Here is a 23,230-nt window from a genome sequence, read left to right on the forward strand (position 1 = left end):
TCTGCCCCCCCCCCCCCCAAATTCCCCCCCTTCATGCGCCCGCCGGGACGGGCTGGTTTGGGAAGGGGGATTTTTGGGGTGTGGGGGGTGCTGGGGAGAGGGGGGAGCCTTGAAACAGCCAGGGAGCGTCTCGCAAGTGCGGGCCGCGGCGGGGGGCGAAGCGCGGCGGGACCACCCCCCCCCCCCCAACCCGGGGTACGGGGCCGAGGCGGGGGGCGACGGCCGCCCCCGGGGAGGGCCCGAGCGGCCCCGCATCCGCATCCGGCGGGGTCGGCAGGCGGGAAACGGGGCATCCGGGGCGGGGAGGGCACGGTGGGGCCCCCCACCTCTCCGCTCCCCCGCCGGGGGAATGCAAAGGGCTGGGGCTAAGCCCCCCCCCGTCCCCCCACGGCCACGCGGGGGTGTATGCAACGCCCCCCCCGACCCCCAAAGGGCCCAGCCTGGGTACGGGGGGGCCGTGGGGGGCCCCTCCCCGCCCCGGGGCGAGCAGCAGCAGCGAGGCGGAGGCCAGGTTACAAACACGCCATTTATCAGCCGTTTGTCCCCGCCGGGTTCAGGACCCCCCCCTGGGGCTCCGGCCGGGCCGGGGCCGGGCAGCGGGGCTGGCGGCCGCGGCTCCGTGGGGCGGGCCCCGCCGCCCCCGGGCGGTGAGGGCTGGTTAGCGGGCCCGGGAGGCGATCAGCAGGCCCGGGAGGTGATTAGCGGTCCCGGGCGGTAATTAGCGGTCCCGGGGGCCGGCGGTTCCCGGCACTAATGAGGACGGGAGGTCGCCGGGGCTCATTCACTGAAGCGTCTGTGCCGAGGGCTGGGGGCACCTCCCCTTGCGCCCCCCGCCCCAGCCCCGCCTGGACCAGCACCCCTGAATGGGGGGGCTCTAAAAGCTTGGGGGGGGTGGGTGTCTGCCCGGCTGGTAACGCCTTCCTTGCTGGGCGCTCCTCTGGCCGGAATGTCATCCCCGTGCTCGGCCTGGCATCAAATCGGTGCCCGGAGCGGGGGGACAGTAAGGGGGGGCCGGGGTTTGTCACTGGGTCCCCGCCGGCACCGGCGGGTCGAGGGAGACGCCGAAGCTGAGCCGGCTGTGGTGGCCCCGGGCCAGGAACCGCGCTCCGTGCGCGATGCTGCATGTCCAGATCTGGGGGGGCAAAGAGGGCAGGTCGATGGGCACCCACCGAGGCCACCGTCCCCCACGCGGCTGCCCCTTCCCCCGGTGCCAGCCCTACCAGGTAGGCGACGAAGGCCATGTAGGCGGCCAGCAGCAGGCCCAGGGGGATGCTGTACCCCAGGCCCTGCAGCGTGGGCAGAAAAACCACCACGAAGTAGGTGTTGATGGCGCAGACCAGCCCCGTGATGAGGATCATCAGCACCTTCCCCGGGCTGCAGGCAGGGGAGCGGGCATCAGCGCCAGGGCAGAGCCCCCACGCCGTGTGCCAGCGGGCGCAGCGGGCTGGGGGACCTGGGTTTGTAGGGGAGCAAGACCCCAACCGGGACATCTCTGCAGCCCGCGGCTGCACTACGCCCCACGATGGGGCTCTGGGCTTTGGCCACCCTCTGAACGCAGGGCTGGCAGGGCCAGGAGGATGCTGAGGACTTGTGGTGGGGACCAGATGTGGCATTGGGATGAGGATGGGATGAAAGGGCAGTGACAGGGTCTGTCCCACTCTGACCGCCCCTGGACACATTGGGAATGAATGCGCCCCCCCCAAAGCCCATACACCAACTGCCCCCGCGGCGTGGTTTGGGGGGGGGCAAGATGGGCCAAAGGGACGGTGCCTCCAGCTGGGGCACCCCGCTCTGCCCCCCTGTGCCTCCCCCCGCCCTGGCACTCACAGGCCATTGGTGAAGTCCTGCATGAGCGGGCGCAGGCTGGTGAAGGTGAGGACAGGCAGGACGGCGAAGGGCAGCTGGAAGGAGAGCGGGGTGAGGGGGGCACGGCTGTTGGCTGGGCTGTTGGGCGGCAGGCGGTGCCCCTCACCTTACCAGGATGCTCTGGAGGACGTTGAGCAGGTCGTTCATGCCCGTGAGGTGGCTGACGTCCTTGAAGGCGGCCACGAAAACGGTGGGCAGGATGGCGAAGGAGCGGGTGAAGAGCACCCGGGCGAAGCGGGACCAGCGGAGCTGCAGGAAGCCCTGGGGACACGGCGAAACCTGCACCTTTGCCCCTCGCTGTGCCTGGGGCGCTGCACCGGGGCGACACCCCAAATCCTGGCTTGGAGGGACATGGGGGACATGACCCCCTCCTCTGTGCCAGGGTGCTGAGCAGGTCCTTGCAGGGCTGCTGAGCCCCACTAGATGTCAGTTCCAGCTCATTAAGCAAATGAGTTCATTAGGGAAACTCTCCGTGGGGCACCCACAAGGTGCCTTAGGGAAGGGGTGTCACAGGGGGTGGGGGTGGCTGTGCAGTGGCAATGGGTGGGCACAGTCCCCATCCCACATCCTGGGGACTGGGGACCCTGGTGCCAGCAAGCTGCCAACCCACCGGGTGGGCAATGCCCCATGCCCAGCTCCCTGCGACACTGGGGGGGCAATTAACTCTGCCAAACACCCCTGGGGAGGGGGGGTCACCCATAGGACCCCCCACCCAGAGCCCACCCCTGATTGCCCTCCCTCCCAGCATCCCCGTCCCTCACCTCCATGACGAACTGCCCTGCGTAGGTCCCGGTCATCGTGGAGCTCTGCCCCGCTGCCAGGATCCCGATGGCCCAGATGTACAGTGCCACCGCCCCGAAATAGCAGCCCAGGATGACACCCTGTGTGGGGACACTCCCATGGGGACCCCAGAGTCCCCCTCCCCAGCTGCCCCCATCAGCTCCTGGTCTCCCAGCGGGGTTGTGGCAGCTGCTGGACCCAGGGGTCAATGGTGGGGGGGAGCACTATGTCCCCCACATGGGTACAGATGCCCGGGCTGCTCACCCCCTGGTAGATATCCACAGAGACTGTCTCGTTGTTGGTGGGGAAGATGTCGGCATAGTGGCTGACGCTGCTGTTGATGCACTTGTTGTGCTGCAAGGCACAGCGGGCACGAGTGTGATGGCGTGACGGCCACCCCGCAGCCCCCACAGACACAGGGGGACCCCCCCAAACACATCTCAGGGGGCAAGGACACCCACTCTCCAGGGGATGCTCGCCCTGCTTGTGTCCACAACCGGCCACAGCCATCACTTCCCCGTGGGCACAAGGTGACACTCACCACATCTTTGTTTCTCTGGTGGTAGAAAGCCTCGCCGAAGACAGCCATGACGAAGAGGTTGATGAGGAAGGAGATGAAGAGGGCCAGGCAGGACTCGGTCAGGAAATACATGTTGGCCTCCCTCACCGCCTCCTTCTTGGACCGGTCGATTGCCCGTGTCTGGGCATGGCGGGTGACATGGGTTCCATGGGTTCAGGCAAGCACACCCGGTCCCACAGCCAGGACCAGCTGGTCCCCACCAAGTGTCCCCTGAGACACCCCGGGATGGCAGTGCCTTTGTCTCACCTTGACCAAGGAGGAGTGGAGGAAGATGTTATGGGGCATAATGATGGCGCCGATGATGCCCACGGCCTGGAGCAGCTCTTCTCGCCCGCAGCCCAGGCAGTAGGGCAGGAAGATGCCCTTCAGCACCTCCACCTGCGCTGGCCTCACCACCACGTACTGGGGACCAGTGGGAAGGGGCCCTGTGAGCTGGCACCCCCCACCAATGCAGCCCGCTGCCAGCAGGGTGCCCCATGGTGGTCCCCTGCCAGCACCCTAGAGGGAAAGGGGTGTCCCCAGCTCCTCACTTCACCTCATAGCCGAAGGTCAGGGCCATGATGGTGATGAGGAGGCCGAAGAAAGCCTCCAGTTTGCGGAGCCCTAGAGGGGTCGAGAGATGGGGTGGATGGGGTGGGGGACACCGATGCCACACTGGCATCAAGACTGCCTGGGCAAGCATCCCCCCCCACCCCGGCACTCACCGTATTTGTCAAGGAAGAGGAAGAAGAGGGTGTCCACGATGGTGATGAGGACCCCACCCCAGAGGGGGATGCTGCGGGATGGTGAGGGGGGTGTTAGCTGTGCGCCCCTCGGCAGAGCAGGGCCATTGGGGGGGGGCTTGGGGGGTGGCTCACCGGCCGGCTGAGAGCAGGCTGAAGGCGATGGCTGTCCCGATCACCTCCTGCATGTCGGAGCCAATGATGGCGATCTCGATCATGAGCCAGAGCAGCACGCGGGGCACCTGGTAGGGGCCGGGGCACAGTGAGGTGCCCCAGCCCTCTGCGGGGCTTGGCCCCAGGTGAGCAGGCACAGTCTCCGGGGTGGGGACCCCTGTCCCCGGGCTGTGGCAGGCCACCCAGAGCACCGTGGGGACCCCGGGAGACCCCCTCTAACCTCTCCCATGCCAGAATCTCAGGGTGTAAGATGGAGCCTAAATCCCAGCCTGCCCCCCCCCCATCCCTGCCCCAGTGGGAGCTGAGGACAGGACCCAGCTGTCTGGATACGACCTCCCCCAAGGGGGTGCCGGGGCAGAGGGACGTATCCAGTCCCCCTTTTGGGGACCTGTCATTCAGCCAACATCTCATCACTCATTCACCCCCATCAGGATCCTGCCGCCCCCAGATCCCCCCTCCTTTGCCGTGTGACCCCCTGAGCCCCCCCAGCTCCCCGCACCAACGCGCCCAGGCTCGCCCCGCGTCTCGGCTGCGTGTCGCTGCCCCGACGCCCAGGCTTACCCCCCTGGGGGGGATGCGCTCATGTGTCCCCAAATCAGACCAGGACACTGAGGCAGCTGCTTCCCCCCGCCACCTCCCCTGGGCCCCCGTATCGCAGGGGTGTGTGGGTGCAAGATGGGGGGCACCGGGGTGCCTTTGGGGACCCCCTGGGGGAGGCGAGGCTCTCACAGCATCTTCCTGCTCCTCTCCACACCCCAGACAGTCCTGCTTCCCAGTCCCTGCCAGGATCACCACCAGCCCAAGGGTGGCGTCCCCCCCAGGCTGTGACCCTCGGGGGGGCTCCCCGTGGCTGCTCACCTTGGGGTAATAGAGGTAGCAAATCTCGCCCAGGTCCTTGCCCGTCACCACCCCCAGCCGGATGGCCAGGCGCTGGCACAGCAGCCCCAGGACGGTGGCCCACAGCAGCACCCACAGCAGCTGTGGGAGGCAGGAGGGAGGGAAGCAGCAGGGGCTGGGCACCGGGCAGGATCGGGCCACCCGAGGCTCCCAGCGAGGTTATCAACCAGCCGGGGGACAAGGGGGATGGAGACGCCCGGAGGGGCTGGAGGTGGTCCCCAGCCCAGGCAGACGGGTGACCCTCCTGCACCCCTGGGTGCCCTCCCCCAGTGCCAAGGGCCCCTCTGTTCCCTTCCCGCTCCCCGGGCTGGGGAAGCCGGTTTGCCATGGGGCTGGGTGGCCGTTGGTGCTGGAGAGGTTACGAAACCCCCGGCTGCTTCCTGACCCCGGGGGGTGCCAGGGGGCCCCAGGGCTCACCTTGAACCCCGCCACTGCCCCGCACTGCAGGTCCGACTCCACGTTGCCCGGGTCCAGGTAGGCGATGCTCATGAGGAAGCCGGGACCGGTGAAAGCCCAGAGTTTCCTAAAGCTGAAACCGGGCTGGGACGAGGCAGCAGGTCAGAGCGAGGAGCTCCCATTCAAAACCAGTGTCTCCCAGCTGCACTCCTGGTGCCCTTGAGCCCATTGCTGGGAAGCCCTGTGCTGCCCATGTGGGTGCGTTTCGCACACGGTGGACATTTCTCCTGCCTGGTTTGGGGAGGGAACCGCTGCCCCCCAGCCCCTCTCCCTTAGCAGCAGTGCTGGGGGGGAGTGAGACCCCCATCCCGCATGGGGAGAGGTTGGACAGCGATTTGCAGGGGGGTCCTGGGGCTGTGAGGCACCGTTAATCGCACCCCATGCGATCCCACTGCCCAGCCCTGCTGCTACCACCCCTCCCCTGGCAGGGGAACCCCCATCCCTTCCCCTTCTCCCTTCCACTCCCACGGCACCGGCTGGGGATGGGGGGGCTGGCAGGGCGCAGGCAGCCTGGGGGAGCCCCGCTGGGCTGGGCATGGGTGACCCAGGACAGGGAGCCCAGGAGGTGCATGAGCAGTGGGGTGATCCCTGCAGCTGGGCAGCACCTTGCCCCATACCTCAGTTTCCCCATCTGGAAACCTTTAAGCGTGGAAACGCTCAACCCAGGGCTGTGATTTGCCTGAGCTGGGTCTAGGGACGCTGAGGTCCCCAGGGCGTGTCCCAGGCATGTCCCCACCCTGCAGTGGCCCTTTGCACCCCCACCTCAAGCTCCCTGCCCCATCTCTGCCCACCCTCAGACAGAGGTGCCAGCCTGGCAGCACCTACCCCGCTGCCCTTGGGGATGGTGATGAGTTCGTCCAGGTAGGTCTGATCCCGGGTGCCAGGGCTCTGCGGGGGTACGGGGCTCCCGCCGGTGCCGTACATTGTCGCTTGGCCCTGGTTCAGGGACCCAGTGAGGCCTGGGGGGGGGGGGGTGTGAGGAAGAGGAGGAGGGGAGGTGGCAGCCCACCGGGGGACAAGGACACTGGTGGGCTGGCAGCCTTGGTCCCGGCTTCCCCCCAGTCCCATGTGCCCCTGCCTGGTAAAACCCCATGGGGGACAAGCCCCATTTTTCCAGGGGGCCCATGAGGGTGGCTATATGGGGGCTGTCAGTGGCTACCCAAAGGGGTCGGATGCCACCTCCAGCTCAGGTGTCCCTTAAAACCCCTGGTCCCAGCCCAGTCTTCACCAGCCCAACAGCCAAGTGCATTTCTGGGCAGGAGGGGACCCAGCTCTGGGTCCTGCTGCTGGGTGGCACAGAGCAGGGACAAGAGGCTGGTATTGTTCCCAATCCATCCCCCAGCCCCTCCATGTCCTGGGAGCGTGGGTGAATCACGGGTGGACTTGGGAGACCAGAGGATGGGGCAGGTGGGGAAGCCAGGACAGGTGGGGGGGAATGGTGTCCACCAGGGCAGGGAGCAGAGACAGGGGACCCAGGGCAGAGGGAAGGAGGTCTAGGGGAGCAAAGGAGGTGCGGGGGGGAACCCAAGTGTCGTGAGGCTCACCTGGCTCCAGCGATGCCATGGCTGGGCCCGATCCGGACATGGCGCTGGGGAGCCCTGATCTTGACGCTGGATGCAATGCCCGCCGCCCAGCTTTTAAAGGACCCCCCAGTTGCCCCCCCCTACCGAGGAGGAGAGGAGGAGGAGGAAGTGCTCCTTCCCCCCCCACCCCCCCGCTGACCTGGGCTGGCAAAGGGGCCTGCTTGGTAGGGGGTGGGGTGCTACGAATGTGCACGGTCTCAGTTCCCCCACCCTGTGCCAGGAGGGGGGGACCCAACGGCTCCTGCCCCCCTTGCTGGGCACACACACGTGCAAACACATGGCACCCACACCAGAGTGCCCAGGGGTGTGGGAGCATGCCTGCGCGTCCCCCTCCATCGCGTGCCAGGGATCCGGCTCCTTGGGCAGTGGGGGGGACAGGGAACAGTGCCCCTGTCCCGCAGCGTGGGGAGGGAGGGCTGGCCCCATGGGAGTAGGGGAAAGGCCAGAGGAGCGGGAGCGAGGAGGAAGCAGGCGTGCATTGCACAAGCACGGGAGCAGGTCAAAATGCACCCTCAGCTGCTGGGAGGGAGCACCCAGCCAGGCAGGCGCTGTGGCACAGGGCGCTCACGCCACCCCTGAGTGGGGGGCCTTAACCCCAAAGATGGGGTGCTCGGTGTCATTGCAGGTCAGGCTGTGCCCACAAAAGCAGGGCACCCCATGCCCAGGACCCTCACGGCTATGGAGGTGGGAGGGGGAGCACCCCAGGTGCACCCATGGGTGCCTGGTTAGTACCGGTTGCCTCTCTGGGGCACCCCTCTGCCAGCCGGACTGTGCCCCACAGAGAGGTGGGCATCGGGGTCTGTTCTCAGGGAGATGTGGGGTGGTGGTGGGCACAGGGATGTGAGCCTGGCCCTGCACCAGGGTATGCCCCAGGCACCCCCTACCCCAAGAGAGGGCTAGAACAGCTGGGAGGGGGACAGGGTCCACCCCAGACTGGCATGGGGGGGTGTTAGCACGCAACTCAGCAACCCCTGTCCTCCCCGTGCCTCAGTTTCCCCAAAGCAAACGAGCCTGGACAGACAGTGCTGGCAGCTTTATTCCCCGTTAGCTGGAGGGTGGCGAGGTGGGGGGCTGGGGAGGGGGCTGGCAGCCCCGGCAGAGGTGAAGGGGGTCCTGGGGGGCCGCTGGTGGGCAAAATATTCAGCAGCGAAGGAGATGAGGTCACTGGGCTGCTGGAGGAGCAGGGCCTGGAGGAAGTCAGCCAGCAGCGCCTGGAGCTCGGGGTGCTGCCGGACGTAGGCGGCGTGGGACGCTCGCAACTCCTCCTGCGGTGGGGTGGGCACAGGCACCGATGTCACCCCCGGGCGCTGTGCCAGGGTGGGGGGGGCAGGATGCCTGTGTCCCTTCCCACACTTGAGGGGGTGTGGGGGAGGATGCTGGCCAGCCTGCCCCCCCCACTGTGCCCTGGGCACCCCAGGGGAGACCCTGCTGGGGAGCGGCACAGCCCCGTGTCCCCTTGTCTCACCTTCCTGTCCAGGAACCTGGAGCAGAGCTGGACGTCCTCCTCCCAGTCCAGGGGCTTTTTGGGGATGGGGGCTCGGGGCTCATCCCCACCTGGCAGCAGAAAGGCAGGGCAGGCTGTTCTCCACTCTACTGCCAGACAGCAGGCAGGGGCTGCCCATGCCGGGGGGCACAAGCCTCCCCCCCCAGTACCTGTCACGCTGAGGACAGACTCATCCTGCAGAAGCATCAGCATCGGGCAGCCGACCTGCACCCTCTGGGCCAAACGCCTGTGGGGGGGAAGAGCTGGTAACCCCCCTCCCGAGTCCCTGCCAGGCTGGCAGGGCTGGGGGTGCCCCCGGCTGGACCCCCACCCGTACCCGCTGGGGAGGAAGCTGCTGTGCCAGACGGTGGAGGTGCCCACGCCACTGTGCAGGGATTGCTCGATCACAAACACCTCCGCCTCCGCCGAGACCACCGCCTGCCGCTGGATGCCCAGGGAGCGCTGTGGGGGCACAGCCTGGGGTCACGCCTGTCCCGGGCTCACCGCTGCCCCCGGGTGCCACCCCCATGCCCACCCATGCTGTCAACCACGTTGCTCACTCTCATCTCCCGCATCCCACCCTGGCATCCCCAACCTGTCCCAGACCCCTCGTCCCACAGGCCCCCCAGCTGGCAGCTCACGTAGCTGGAGGTGCAGAGGCGGCCCTCAGGGTCGATGGTTGGGAAGACAAGGCCGGGGGGCACTGCCTGCTGGCACGCCAGCACCCGCAGCAGCAGGAGGCTGGCACCCTCCGGCAGCAGCCCCCGCAGCTCATCCCGGCCGTAGAAGAAGCTCTGGCGCTGTGGTTCTGCCTACAGAGAGACCCGGACGCCTCATGGGACAGCCACAGCCCCGCAGTCCCCAGGGACAGCACCTCCCAGAGCCTGGGGGTACCCGTGGGTGGGACAGGCCAGCCGTGTCCCCCCCGTCCCAGGATGTGACCCATCTGGGGGGTGGAGGGGAGAGACCGCCCCCCCTCAGCCTCACCTCTCCCTCACAGAGGGTCTTGGTGACAGTCATCCCATGCTGGTTGCTCACCATGTGGGTCCTCTTCTCTATGGGGTGTGCTCTGAGCTGCGGGAGGGGTGGGGGGCACAGGGTGTGGGGGCAGAGCCAGGGCACCCCCCTCTCTGAGGTGGCACACCCCAGCACCCCTTTCAATCAGGGTACCACCCAGGGCAGGGGGGCAGGACATGGGGAAAGGGACACGCCACCACCACACCGGTCACCTCCAGGCGCTCCTTCTCCTCCTGCTCCAGGGTCTCCAGCTGCGGGGTCACATAGGCTGGCAGAGCAGAGCCACGCTCAGGCCACCCCGCTGGCACTGCAGCGGCACCCCCCACCCCAGCCCTGCGGGCCGGTGGGACAGGGATGCTCCAGCCCTGGGGAGCCGGGGAGGGACATCCCAAGGCACCCCCAGCTCACCTTTGAGCATGCTGGAGCCAGGGACACCATCCTGCCGGGTGCGGGAGCCGGCTTGCACCAGGAGGCAGCTCCGCACCTGCTCACCCGCCCGCTCGTAGGGTGCCCACCGGGCTGTCACCCACCACTGGCCCCCTGCCCGGTCCCTTGGCTGGTCCCCCGCTGCCACCACCTCCAGCGTCTCGGCGAACAGGCAGCGCTCCAGCTCCTCTGGCCCTGCCCGGACGGGTGGTCACCCCTGCCCCGAGGGACCGTCACCCCTGCCCAGGCCACCTCCCTGCCTCAGTTTCCCTCCCACCGTGCAGGCCGAGCTGAGCCCCTCCCCATTTATCCAGCTCAAGCCCCCCCCGACCCGTCCCCCTCCCGCCGGCCCCGGTGCCCCCCACCCCTGCACCGAGGACCCCCAGGGCACGGCGTAGGGGGACAAGGGGGAGGCCGGGGGCACCCACCGATGCTGCTCAGGAACTCGGCAGCTGCCTCCGTGAGGGCTGGGGTCTCCTGCCGGCGCCCGGGGGGGGTCTCCATGCCTTGTGTGAGGGGGCTCCTGCTGCCGGACCCCAGGTGAGGCGACACCACGTCTACCCCGAACCGCGGTGCCCACATGTGTAACCCTGGGGGGGCGGCGCAGTGACACCGCTCCCCCCCCCCCCCGGCCTCTGCACCCCCATGGACCCCCCCCAACACCCCTCAGCAGCCCCCCAACACCGCCCCGGCCCCCCAGACCTGCCGGGCCCGGATCCGGGTGCCCCCCGCAAACGCCTCAGCGGTCTCCGTAGCAACGGGCTGGCCCCGCCTCTTAAAGGGGCAGCGACCCCGCAGCACGGTTTCGCGGCGGATGGCGCGTTGCCCACCGGCCGGGAGGGAAAGGGCCAAAGCGGTACAAATCCGATCCAGCCTTTTATCTGGGTGCGGTGGTGCTGGGGAGGGGGGGGTGGGGTGGGGTGTGTGTGCCCAGTCCCCAGTACAGCAGCCCCCCCGCCCCCCTCCACCAGTGTGCCCCCATGGCCCCATCCCCGCCGGGCTGTGTGCAGGGGAGGGGGCTCCGGCACCGAGCACGGGGTGCTAGAGAGGAGCCCCGTGCCCGGAGGTAGCACTGCTCCCCTTGCTGGCTCCATCCCAGCCCACCCCCCCTCGCCCCCCAAAGGCAATGCACAGCACTGGGGGCTGCCAGGAGAAGGGGTGGGGGGCTCCCTGAGTGCTGGGGGACGGGTGAAATTGGGGGATCGCAGAAAAACGAGGAGGGGGTTAGGAAAAGCCCTTGGTGCTGTCCCTACAGCCCCAGTAGTGGGGTAGGGGGCTACAGACCCCCAGAAAGGGGATCGAGGTGCTTCTATGTGACAGCTGGTGAGCCCCGAGTCTGGGGGAGCAAAGGCAGGGATCACTTACAGGGTGCCCACATGGCGGGGCCTCTACTCTTCCTCCCCCCAACCCTGCACCCCAGGAGGGAGATTCACAGCTAAACAAACGAGACAGTCTTTGGCCCTCTGTGCCTGAGCAGCACCCAGTCCCGTGGAAAGGGGGGGGTTCCGCGGAAGGGGGGTCTAGGTGGCTTTGTAGAGGTCCTTGTGTCTCCGCAGCTCCTTGAGGACACGGGCACGGAAGGCGTCGGGGTGCTCCCCTCTGCCCCGCTGCAGCCCCAGCGCTGCCTGCAGCTCTGGCCGGTGGGTCCGCAGGAAGGGGTTGTAGGTCTGCTCCTCGCCCAGCGTAGAGGGGCACTGCGGGGGGCAGCCGCTCAGCCCCCCCGCCGGAGGCAGCACCCCCCCCCGGCAGGGAGCTGAGACCCACCCCCCCAGCACCCCTTTCCCCTATGGCACCACCCCTGCAAGAGGGTGTGGGGTGCAGCATCCTCGCCGAGGGAGGGGGAACCCCGTGAGGGGCTTGGGGGTGTGGGGGGGGCTGCAGCCAAGGGATCCCCCTTGGGCTCACCGTGCTCCTGTTCTCCTGCCGCTGCCGTGTCACCCACCGCAGCTTCTGCTCCAGCGCTGGGTTGTCCCGCTCCAGGCGGGTGGCGAAGTCCAGGCACTCCAGCGCGTACTCATGCCCTGGGGACCCCCGTACCCCTTAGCATCGCCCCTGCTCGGCCCCCCAGCTCGGCAGCAGGGGCTAGGGGTGAGAGTGGCAGCTCTGCCCCGCTGTTGGGGACACTCACCCGGCCACAGCAGCGTGTCCTCGCCCAAGCCGACAGCCACATCCAGGGAGGCGAGCATGGTCTCGGGGGAGCCCTCAAACAGCCTGCCTGCACCCCCATGCAGCCACTTGTCATGGGGGGGTGGGGATCAAGGAGTCCTCCCAAGCCCTTCCCAGGGTGGGACCCCTCTCCAGCCACCCGGGTCTGGGGTCAGGCGCACTCACCGCAGCCAGCGAGGAAGAGGAGGTCCCCAGAGAAGAGGCAGGGGGGGCAGCCGAAGGGCTCCCCGTCCAGCACGTACACCATGTGGCCCACGGTGTGGCCAGGCGTGGCGAGCGCCTCGAAGGTCAGGCAGCCCACACTCACCTTCTCCCTGTCAGCAAGCGGGCTGCGCCGGGCACAGGCGTGCACCGTCAGTGTGCCCCCCACCCCAGCACCCCAAAACACCCACCTCCCCATGCAACACCTCCCCACTGCACTAGTGTCACGAGTGTGCCAGATCTCTGCCCACGAAGGGGGCAATGCGGCACTGGGGGGATGGACGGAGCAGGGTGTGGTGGTTGGAGGTGAAGCTCCCACCGCTCCCCAAATTTGCAGGGGTGCTGGGGGGGTCGTGGGGGTGCAGGACTTACTTGGTGAGCTCTGGGATGGCATCGAGAGCGCTGCCGTACACCCTGCAGAAGCCGTGCTGCTGGCGTACCGCTGAGTTCCCCCCACTGTGGTCCCTGCAGGCAGGGAGGTCAGCACCCATAAATGCGTCCCCCCACCCCACGTCAGGTAGCACTGGGGGTCATCTCAGCTGGAGCACCCTCCACAGCAGCCACCAACTCCCCAGAGCCCCCACTTGCCCCTTACCAGTGTTTGTGGGTGCACAATATGGCCTCCAGCATCACCCCCTCTTCTTCAATAGCAGCCTAGGAATTAGAGAGGGGAACACAAAGAAATTTGGGGGGACAGGGACATACCTCTGGTACTGGTCTCCTTCTAAATCCCCACCTTGGCCCTGCCCAGCTCCCTGGGCTCTGGATGAGCCCTGCCACCCCTCCAACCTTGCTCCGGGCACTAGGGCTGCAGATGAGGGGCAGATTTGCCCCCTCTGCCCCCTAAAAAAGCCAGAGACCACCCCCTCACCAGAAGACACCTAAACACTGGGTCGAGGGGGGCCATGGGGGGCTCACCTGCACAGCCAGTGGGTCAGAGGGGTCGATGACGGCCGCCTGGCCAGAGTCAGTGTCGATGACCAGGTAGCTGTAGTTGTCGGAGAGCACGGGAATGGGCAGGATTTTCACGCCTGGGGAGGACAGACAGACAGACAGGCATCAGGGGATGATCCCCCCCGCCTGGGAAATAGAGGGGGCCCCGGCCAAACTCTCCATATCTTAAATCAAATTCTCGGTTAAACACGCTTCAGGCAACCTGGTGATGGCAAATCTGCCCCCCACCCCAAAGTGCTGGTGTTGGGGGGTATGAGGGGGCCACAGCGAGGACTGGCCAGGACTCACCGGGGAAGCAGCAGGGCTGGGGTGCGGAGTGGCCGTGTGGGTACTGCTCCCGGGCCGCCTTCACCTGCCACCGGTACAAGAGGTAGCCCAGCCGCGTGCGGGCGTACAGGCAGTACCTGGGGAGGGCAGACACCCCCGGCGTTAACCCCCAGCCCCCCCAAAAAAGCCCACTTGGGGAGGGGGTTGCTGTGAGGGCCAAGGCAGCGCCTTGACCCCTGCGAGGGACACACACACATGGGGTCACTTTCCCATGCATGGGAGCTGGAGGTGGCGTCCCCCCCTTTCCCCCTCTCCTGCCCCAGATCTGCAGCGAGGGCAGAATCGGTTCCCCAGGCAGCTCCCCCCCAGCTGCTCCGGGCAGCAAGGGCCGGGAGGTGGGGGGCATCGCTGCGGGGGTGTCCATCTGTCTGTCCGTCTGTCCAGGAGGGCTTTGCCTGTGGCTGCTGCCGGGCATCCCCGGCTGTCCCCCTCCTGTCCCCAGGGGGCCATGCCCAGGGTTGACCCCCGCTCCCAGGGCCTGCCCTGGCTGCCATGGTCCCGGGGACAGGGGAAGTGGGAGCAGAACGGGCCGAGGGAAAAGGGAAGCGAGAAATGCCCCCGCGGCACGTGCCACGCAGGGGTACAACAGACACGGGGCACCCCCCTTTATACACCGGCCTTTTGGGGCTGGGGACAGGGACTGGTGCCACGAGGGACATGCAAAGCCCAGGCCAAGGGCATCCTCCTAGACGGTTACACCCCCCGCACCGGCAGGTACACCGGGGAGGGATCTCGGTAGGAGCCGGGGGGGCCCCTGCATCTGTGGGGGGGGTGGGAGCCCGGGGGGCCGGGGAGCGGAGGCTCCTGCCAGCACCGGGCAGCAAGGCCACGGCCGGAGACCCGAGGGAACCAGCCCCGGGGAGGGAGGGGGGAGTGTCAGATGCGGGAGTGACCGTTACGGTGCTGAGGGAGCCCGTGGCTGATTCCCGGCCCTGCGAAGCCTCTCGGTAACCGGGCTGACACCGCCTGCCCTCACCCCCCCGGCCCGGGTGGGCCGAGCACCCGTGGGGGGCTGCCCCCCCTCCAGCCCCAGGCCCAGCCTCCCCGTGCCAGCGGGGCCGGAGCACACCGGGCTGACCCCGGTCCCTCCCCGGGGGGCTCCGCACAAACGGGGGAGGACGAGCCCTTCCTCCCCGGGGGCAGAACAAAGGCGAGCGGCGGTGACCCCCTCCCGGCGGGGGTGGGGGGTCCGTACGGGAGCGGCGGACACTCACCCCACGCGGAACAGCAGCGAGCAGGCGAGGCCCATGAGGGCGGCGGAGGCGCGGCGGGCGAGGCGGCGGAGGGGCGCGAGGCGGCGCAGGCACGCGGCCCCCAGCCCACGGGCAACGGCCACCGCCGCCCGCAGCGCGGCCCTGCCATGGCCCGGGTGTCGCCCCCCGCGCCCCGCGGCCATGCCGCCCCGGCCACGCCCCCCCGCCGCCTCCTGAGCGCCCCCTGCTGGTCACGCCGCGTCAGCGCCGTGGGAACGAGGCGGGGGTTGATCCCGCCCGCGTCACCGGCGAGAGGAGGGGATTTCCCCCCCCCATCGTCGCAAAGGGTGTCCCCCCCCAGCTGACGTCACTGCGCAGAGAAGGGGGTCCCTAAGTGACGTCAGAGCCGGCAGAAAGGAGGCTCCGGGGGGGGGTCCGCCCCGGGGAGCAGCGGGGGGGGAGCGCACCCCCCGCCCCCGGCTCGCCCGGCCCCCCGGGGCGCAGCGGCGCGGAGCCGCCGCGGGGGGGCGCGGCGGGCGGGCGGTGCTTTCCCCCGCCCCGTCCCGGCTGGTGGCGGCCGCAGCCCGGCGGAGCAGCGCGCAGCAGGTACGGCGGCCCGGCTCCGCTCCGCACCCCTCCGGTTCCCGTGCGGGGCCGCCGACACGGGTGGGGCCCGGACGCGGAGCCCAACCCCCCCGCCCGGTGGTCCCCTCCCGTTCCCCCGACTCCCCCCCTGCCCGGTTTCCGCCGACCCCCCCCTGCCCGGTTTCCCCCGACCCCCCTGTCCCGGCGCCCTCCGGTGCCACAGCCGGCAGGGTGGGGGGGGTGTCCCAGCACTGGACCGGCCCGGCCCGGCCCGGCCCGGCCCGGCCCGTCCCTTCCCGGAGGACGGTGGGCGGGGGTGGGGGGCCGGTCCTTGAGACGCGGGGACGCGCTGCGACCCCCTGACCCCCATTCCCGGAGCGGGTGGGGGCGCTTCGGGGAGAGGTGTGGCACGGCGGGGGGAGCGGGGACGGAGCGGGGACCCGCGGGCAGGGACGCGGGGGAGACAGGACCCCCGGGCGGGACCCCACTGGTAGGGGTGGTACCGCTTTCCGGACCCCACGGGGTCGTGTGGGGAGGGAGGAATCGGGGCGCGGCGTGGGGTGGTCCGGGCGGGGAGCACCGTCCCGTGGTGCTGTGGGAGGTGTCCCGACGGACCCCCGTGGGGTGTCTCAGGAGGGGAGGGCACGGGCAGGGTGTGGGGTGGCACCGTGGGGGTGCGTGGGGACTGGCTCTGAGTGGTGTGGGGGCGCCTGGGCTTGGGGACGGGGGGGCACCTCTGTCACATGTCCCTGCCACCCGGGAGGGGGCTTGGGGGAGTGGGCAGAGGGGCAGCGGCGGTGCTGAGGTCGGGCAAGCTCATGTCCTGTGTGAGCGGGGTGGGAACTCGGCCTGGGTGGGCCGCGCTGACCCCCCGCGGTGTGAGCCCTGCCGAGCCGGGCTGGGCTGGGCCGGGCTGGGCTGGGCCGGGCTGAGCCAGGCCAAGTTGTGTTGTGTTGTGTTGGGTGGGGTCGTGCCGTACCAAGCCGTGCCGTACTGAGCCGTGCTGTGCCGTACGGAGGAGCCGTGCTGTGCCAAGCTGTGCTGTACCAAGCTGTGCTGTGCCATACTGAGCCGTGCCATGCTGTACTAAGCTGTGCCATGCTGTACTAAGCTGTGCCATGCTGTACCAAGCTGTGCCGTGCTGCTGGGAGCTTCCAGGCTCTTCTGGGCAGGCAGATGCTTTTGCAGGCAGCCTCGCCGTAGGGAAAGCGGGGAGCCCCGGCCCCCACCCCAAGCCCTGGTCCCCACAGGGTGGCCCTTGGCACCCCGGGGTCCCCACAGAACTGGTGGCAGGGGCCTGAGCCCTGTGGGGACGTGGGGGCAACTGGTGGGGATTCTGCCCCGTGCCACCCGCGGGGCCATGCCGGGGGTGACAGCCGCCTGCGCCCCAGGTCCCCGCCATGTGCGCCTTATCTGTGCTGAGTCACGGTGCCAGTGCAGAGCAGCGCCCTGTCCCCATGGACGGCGCGTCATTCTAGGGCCACCGAGCCAGCCCGGGTGGACCTGTGGCCAGTGACCTCTGGTTTCGGGGGCCCTGCTGTGCCCCGGCCGGGGTGTTAGGGAGAGTGCGGGGTGCTGCCTGCCTCCCTGGGTGCGTCAGCCGCAGGGACACGTCGGGCTGGTTACTTCCCTGTCCCCAAGGCCACTTGGCTGGGGTGGGGACAGGAGGGGCTGGGGCAGCCGGCAGTCCTCTGCCATGGGGTGCTGGCCAGGGGCACAGGGTGGGACACCCCAATGTCCATGTGCCAGCTGGATCCACCCCACTTTCCTGAGACACCTGGGTGCCGTCCTGGGGACTCCGGTCTCCCCCTAACTGGGTGCCAGTCACAGGTTTTCTTGGGGTCAGGCTCCTATTTTGGGCGCTTCGCTGGCCCCGCAGATGCGGCGGTGCCAAGGAGCACCAGGTGCTTCTTGGGAAACCACAGAGCAGTGAAAGCAAAACTTCCTGGCCGAGGTGGTCACTGCCATGCCCGTTATTTTCAGCACCACCGTCATCGCGACGGCGAAGGGCGGCAGGGCCGTGGGAGCTCCACCATGGCTGGGACGGACGGACAGACGGACGGCAGGAGGGGTGGAGGCTGAGCTGGTCCCCCTGGCCTGGCATGGCTGGCCTGGGTGTGCCCCCCTCGGCACTGCTGCCCGCCCAGCCCGGCTGCGGGAAGCGCTGGCGTCATGCTGGAGGAAGCTCCTAGTCCCCTCCCAGCCCCGGTCTGGTCGAGATCAGATCCTGGTCCCTTCCTGGGGACGGTCCCGGGGTCACGTCACCGCTGTGGGCAGGGGGGACGTGGGGGGTCCTGGCACCTGCCTGGGGCTCAGGGTCCCCAGTGCCAGCGCCGGGGGGGTGGCAGGCGGGTAAAGGCTTGGCACCGGCTCTTGGCAGCGTGGTTGTTTTCCTGGCCTTGGAGATCCTGCCTTTCTCCTCCTCCGCCTTCTCCTCCTCCTCCTGGAGCCAAGCCCGGCAGCCGGGGGCTCTGAGAGGGGGCCCAGCACGGCCGGGGAGGGGAGCTCAGCCCCGGGGGGGGTCCTGGCTCCCCTTCCTGGGGACGCATCCACCTCCCTCTGAGGTGACGCAGATGGCACTTGTCTCTATAACTCTCCGGGGCACTCAGGAGTTCTGGAGCCCCTGCGTGACCCACTGGGCTGCTGGATGGAGGGGGCACCCCCAAAATGGGGAGGGGGGCAGAGGGGTCTGCGTGGGTGTGATTAGGATCAAGCCCTGTGTTTCCATCCCAGGCAGTGGGCAGGGTGATGCTGTTTGTCCCCAGGACAGTGCCACCAGGAGCCAGAGACCAGCCGGGGAATGGGGAGGGGGACCCTTCCTGTCCCCCTGCGATGGCAGGGTGGGCTCCAGAGGCCGGAGAGGTCACATCCCCGCAGAGAGGTCACGTTCCCGCCATGGCTTGAGTCAGCGTGGCCGTGCCTTGCCTGTGGCTGGCCACTGACGCAGGCGTGGGGGACTCAGGGCGCAGGAATGCGGGTGGCCGCGGCCGAGGGACAGTGGGGATGTCCCTCGCCTCTCATTGACCTGCTGGCATTCAGGCCAGCTCGTCCTTATTAATTAGAAACCGTGGTTAAAGTGGGAGGGGGAGGTTTTGCGGCTCTGCTGTCCCCTGTGTCCCTGCACCTGCAGCTCCGCTCGCTGGGGACACGTCCTGCCCGGGGAAGGGGACGTGCCCTGATGCCCCCCAACATCTCTCCCCTCCAGGTGCCCGCGGGAGAAGCAGGGAGCCGGCATGGCACAGCCCAACGCGCCCCCCCCCTACGATGACAAGAACCCCCTCTACCTCCCGCCCCCCGGGGGGTACCCCCAGCCTTCCCACTATGCCGGGGGGTACCCGCAGCCCGGGGGGTACCCTGCACCAGGGGGGTATGCGCAGCCAGGGGGGTACCCAGCAGCTGGGGGGTACCCCCAGCCAGGGATGGCCATGCCCACCATGCCTATTCGGTTCGGTAAGTGGGGGTATCTTGGGGTTTTTTTTGAGGGGGCACTAGAAACAGTGGTGCTATGGGGGGTCTGCATAGCCCACTCTGGTACTGAGGGGTGTCCCCCACTGCAGGTGACGATGGCATCGGGGATGGCTCCCCCCTCCAATCGTCCGACTGGGACAGGAAGGTCCGGCACACCTTCATCCGCAAGGCGAGTCCTGAGGGACTGGGGGCACCCGTTGGGGTGGGGGGGGCTGGGGGCACCCGTCGGGGTGGGGGGCCAGGTGCTGACCCCCCGTCTCTTGCAGGTCTATGCCATCATCTCCCTGCAGCTGCTGGTGACAGTGGGGATCATTGCCGTGTTCACCTTCGTGTGAGTTGGGGGGGTCCCTCCTTAGGCTTGCCCTGAAAAAGGGGGAGCCTGACCCCATGTCCCCTGTGGGGGGGGGGTCCCAAGGGGACAGTAGTTGCTGTCCCCCCTCCCTCACGCTCGTGCTTCCTGTCCCGCAGCTCCCCCGTCCGCTCCTTTGTGCAGAGGAACGTCGCTGTCTACTATGCCTCGTAGTGAGTAGGGTGTCTCCCTGCTCGTGCCCCCCTGGGGTGCCCTCCGGCAGCTGGCACCCCACAAACGTGGCCTCCCAGCCCGGAGGGGGAGTCCCGGGGCTGACACCTGCTGTTTCTCTCTGCAGTGCTGTGTTCCTGGTGACCTACTTGGTGCTGGCCTGCTGCCAAGGTCCCCGGTGAGTCCCCGGTGGCTGGGACCCCGGGGTGGGGTGGGGGGGTGCGGATATGGGGGGGGGGGCTCCCGGGCATGGTGGAGGGGAAGGGGGTGGTTTGTGGCCCCTCAGATCCTGGTGTGGGGTTTTGGAGCCACCCCTATAGCTGTGCAGTAGGATCCCTGCCCGGGGCTGCCCCGGTGGGGAGGGACGGGGGCTGGGGACACACACGACATGTCCGCTGTCACCAGCTCACCCCTCTCCGCTGTTTTTGTCCCCAGGAGACGCTTCCCCTGGAACATCATCCTGCTGAGCATCTTCGTGAGTGGGCTGGGGCTGGTGGGGGGGGCGGGTCTGGTGGTGGCTCCATGGCACCCCAGCTCCCCAGGTGGGCTAGGAGGGATGGGGGGGGACATGTGGGCAGGCAGGGGGCAGCCAGGAACTGGGCTCGCCTCACTGAGCCCACCCTTCTCTCCCACAGACGCTGGCCATGGGGCTGATGACGGGGACGATTGCCAGGTATGCCCCAGGGACACCGCGGTGACAGGAGCTGGGGTCCCGCTTGTCCCCCTCCACGTGGCTGGCTCAAATGAGAGGCTGCTGGGGGACACCCTGGTCCCCTGGGCTTGGGGACAGCGGGGTCCCTGCCCAGGATTTGGGCTGGGTGGGGGTCACCAATGCCCCCCTGGCAGGGGGATTACAAAGCGTGGGGTGACTGGCGTCCCCTCCATCCACAGCATGTACCGGACCAACGCTGTCCTGATCGCCATGCTCATCACCGCCATCGTGGCCATCATTGTCACCATCTTCTGCTTCCAGACCAAGGTGAGAAGGGGACATGCGCTGCCCTGCCCTAGATGGGGTCAGGCATGGAGTGCTGGGTGGTGGGGACACCCCGGGCTCCCTGTGACATGTGTTGTCCCCCGACAGGTTGATTTTACATCGTGTCCAGGGCTCTTCTGCGTGCTGGGTATCGTGGTCATGGTGACTGGGATCGTCACCGCCATTGTCCTGTCCTTCAAATATGTGAGTAAGGGGCACAGAGGGCTGTGGGGTGCCACGGGTGTCCCCGGTTGTGTGTCCCCAGGGCAGGGGGGTTTGGGTGGCCCCCCTTTGCTGGGAAGCAGGGTGTGGTGCTGGCCACGGCAGAGGCAGCTTGCCCGCAGGGAGAGGGTGCGTCGGCATTGGCGTCAGCGGTGTCTCCTCGGGAGCCGAGGACCTGCCCTGCCTTGCCTGCTGCCTGCCAGCACCCAGCTCACCCTGCCCGCGTCCCCTTCCCTGCGCAGGTCCCCTGGCTCCACATGCTGTATGCAGCCATCGGTGCCATCGCCTTCACCCTGGTGAGTTGACGGCTGGGGTGGGCAGAGGGTGTCAGGCAGGGACCTGTGGTCCCTGCCTGACACCCTCTGCCCCCCCAGTTCCTTGCCTATGACACCCAACTTGTGCTGGGGAACAGGAAGAACACGCTGAGCCCTGAGGAGTACATCTACGGTGCCCTCACCATCTACACTGACATCGTCTACATCTTCACCTTCATCCTGCAGATCGTGGGCCGGGATTAGCCCCGGGACCCCTCCTGTCCTGCCCAATGCCCCTCACCCCCACCTCTGGCCTCTGTACAGGATACGGCCGCTTACCATGACTCCTAACGCTTCGTCATCCTTACCTGTAGACTGCTAAGGAAAGGGCTTCCCTTGATCACCCCCGCAACAAGCCTCCAAGGGCGGTGGGGGGGACCGGCCACGAGTGTTTAGGCAGTGCCTGGCCTTGGCACCGCACGCCGAGGCTGTGCTGGTGGTGCCAGGCTGGCAGCGGAGTGCCACAGTCCTGCCTGGGCACGGGGAGCTGGCAGCAGCCGCTGAGATCATGTTGGGATTTTTTTTGGCAGAGCCTGGTCGGTGTCATTCACTTGGTGCCTTAAATGCGGCTCCGGCCGTGCCCCCCTCCCTGAGCTGTGGTGGTGCCCGGTGTGGGCGGGGGGCAGCTGGGACCGCCTGTGGCGGGACTCGTGGCAGAGTTCACGTCGTGGAGGCCCTGCAGCCACGGACGCGGGCAAAATTGCACTTGCTAAATAAAACACTTTAATTTTCCAGACGGTCCCAGTCTTACTGGTGTGGCAACTCCCTCGAAAAACCTGTGGGCAGCATCTGCGGGGGCTGCGGCCTGGGGCAGCACACACCCTGCTTTGGAGCAGAAGAGCCAAGGTTGAGCTGCTCCAGGCCTGGCCCGCCCCCTGCCCTTGTGGGCAGGACCCCGGCTATGGAGCAGCCAGGCCCCCCGCCACCGTGGGGGCAGGCAGAGCCTGGGGCTGAGTGCTGAGGGAGCGACCGCAGCAGCACCGAGCTGTTCCATTCACCAGGGACCAGGTTTATTTGTCCCCGTCCATCCCCACGACCACCCCATGGGCTGGACAGGGAGGGCAGGCGCCAGTGCTGCGTGTCCCACGGGGCTGGCGTCCCCTTGGCCAAGTCCCTTTGGGCTGCCACGGTGCCAGGCTGGGGGTGGGGGGCAGCCTGGCTATGCCCCCCTGGCCACCCTCTTGTATCGCTCCGACTCGTACTCGCCCTGGTTGGCTTCCATCATCTTCCGGCGGATTTTGAGCTGCTCCAGACGGTTTTTATCGACTTCCCGCTTGACCAGGAGGAAGAGGATGATGCCGGAGGGCAACCCGATGGCCCTGCAGGACAGTCCACGGGCAGGAGATGGAGAGAGCCGCAGGGAAACAAGGGCCCTGTGCCACCCCAGGGCACCCCTCCCTGCTCAGCACTGCAGCCCCCCGGGAGCCCCCATCCCGCCCCAGGCCTCACAGAGCAGCGAAGCCCCCAGGTGCTGAGCCTCTCCCGCTGCCCCAGCCACTCACCAGGCCACCCCCACCGGCTTCATCGGGTTCTTGGCCTTCTTGCGCGTGGGGATGTACTCCACGCCCTCGGGGAGCCCCCTGCTGCCGGGCTCCGGGCTGGGCTGTGGCCCCGCTGGCCGGTGGCAGCTCTGCTGCAGGAGCCGTGGGCCCAGGGGGACCGGCAGCCCCCAGGGCCTGGTGGGACCCGCTGCCCGCCCTGCTGCTGCCAGCAGCCCTGTGGGGAGAGAGGCGTAAGGGAGGGGCGGCCACGGGGCAGTGTGCGGGGGGGCCAGCCCGCGACGCCTGAGGCTCCTGCCCGCACCCCTGCCCGCACCCCTGCCCTGCCCGTACCCCTGCCCCTGCCCCGGGGGAGGAGCTCGGAGGCGGGGCTTGAGCCGTGAGGGGCGGAGCACAGTCCCAGGGGCGTGGCCAAGCGCACCAGGGGCGTGGCTCTAAGACCTCTGCTCAGCCGGGCGGGGCAGGCCGGCGCCGAGGCCCCGCGGGCCGGGCCTGGGGGCGTCCCCGGGGAGGGTGTGCCGGAGGCCGCGGGGCCGTGCGGTGAGGGTGGCGGTGGGACGCTCCTGTTTCCCCCCCCGCCCGGGGCCGCCCCCTCCGCCCGCCCGCCGTTACCCCGCAGTCCGCCGAGCGCCGCCGCCATGGTGGGCTGTGCCGGTGTGCGGCGGCCCCGGTGCATGCCGGGAGCTGCAGTCCGCCGCGCGGGTGGCTGCCGGGGGGCGGCGCTGAGCGGGCGGCGCGCGGAAAACTACAACTCCCAGAGTGCACCGCGCGGGGCGAGGTCCGGGGGAGGACGCGGCCCGGGGTTGGCTGAGGCGAGAGGG

General features: G+C 68.6%; 3 protein-coding genes across 4 annotated transcripts; 1 reads left to right on the forward strand and 2 right to left on the reverse strand.

Moving 5' to 3' along the window:
• Nucleotides 1–1,021: 1,021 nt before the first annotated feature.
• SLC11A1 (solute carrier family 11 member 1) lies at nt 1,022–10,495 on the reverse strand. The gene is given in 22 exon segments (XM_068407785.1): nt 1,022–1,132; nt 1,221–1,374; nt 1,828–1,901; nt 1,978–2,127; nt 2,628–2,747; nt 2,911–3,000; nt 3,188–3,346; nt 3,473–3,680; nt 3,682–3,829; nt 3,931–4,001; nt 4,084–4,190; nt 4,981–5,100; nt 5,437–5,559; nt 6,301–6,434; nt 8,524–8,703; nt 8,706–8,788; nt 8,879–9,003; nt 9,183–9,353; nt 9,529–9,615; nt 9,771–9,826; nt 9,967–10,179; nt 10,413–10,495. Coding segments are annotated over 22 exon segments (2,760 nt in total). The 5' UTR covers nt 10,489–10,495.
• Nucleotides 10,496–10,847: 352 nt separating this feature from the next.
• Nucleotides 10,848–23,089, reverse strand: PNKD (PNKD metallo-beta-lactamase domain containing). 2 transcript variants are annotated; one of them, XM_068407534.1, is made up of 10 exons: nt 23,022–23,089; nt 22,413–22,626; nt 13,594–13,709; nt 13,270–13,382; nt 12,947–13,005; nt 12,724–12,816; nt 12,316–12,479; nt 12,113–12,199; nt 11,890–12,005; nt 10,848–11,678 (listed from the first exon to the last, which is right to left on the reverse strand). In XM_068407534.1, exons 1-10 carry the CDS (start codon nt 23,083–23,085, stop codon nt 11,505–11,507), a joined length of 1,200 nt encoding a protein of 399 aa, XP_068263635.1. In that variant the 5' UTR covers nt 23,086–23,089; the 3' UTR covers nt 10,848–11,504. The 2 variants fall into 2 exon arrangements, with proteins under 2 accessions (XP_068263635.1, XP_068263633.1); XM_068407532.1 differs by lacking the exons at nt 22,413–22,626; nt 23,022–23,089 and adding an exon at nt 14,847–15,028.
• TMBIM1 (transmembrane BAX inhibitor motif containing 1) lies at nt 15,351–21,644 on the forward strand. Its single transcript, XM_068407535.1, has 12 exons — nt 15,351–15,431; nt 18,616–18,860; nt 18,968–19,047; nt 19,145–19,209; nt 19,347–19,400; nt 19,526–19,576; nt 19,834–19,873; nt 20,034–20,071; nt 20,290–20,377; nt 20,483–20,578; nt 20,839–20,892; nt 20,971–21,644. Exons 2-12 carry the CDS (start codon nt 18,644–18,646, stop codon nt 21,112–21,114), a joined length of 927 nt encoding a protein of 308 aa, XP_068263636.1. The 5' UTR covers nt 15,351–15,431; nt 18,616–18,643; the 3' UTR covers nt 21,115–21,644.
• Nucleotides 23,090–23,230: the final 141 nt, after the last annotated feature.

The sequence above is a fragment of the Nyctibius grandis genome, chromosome 9 (assembly GCF_013368605.1).
Source record: "Nyctibius grandis isolate bNycGra1 chromosome 9, bNycGra1.pri, whole genome shotgun sequence".
NCBI lineage: Eukaryota > Metazoa > Chordata > Aves > Nyctibiiformes > Nyctibiidae > Nyctibius > Nyctibius grandis.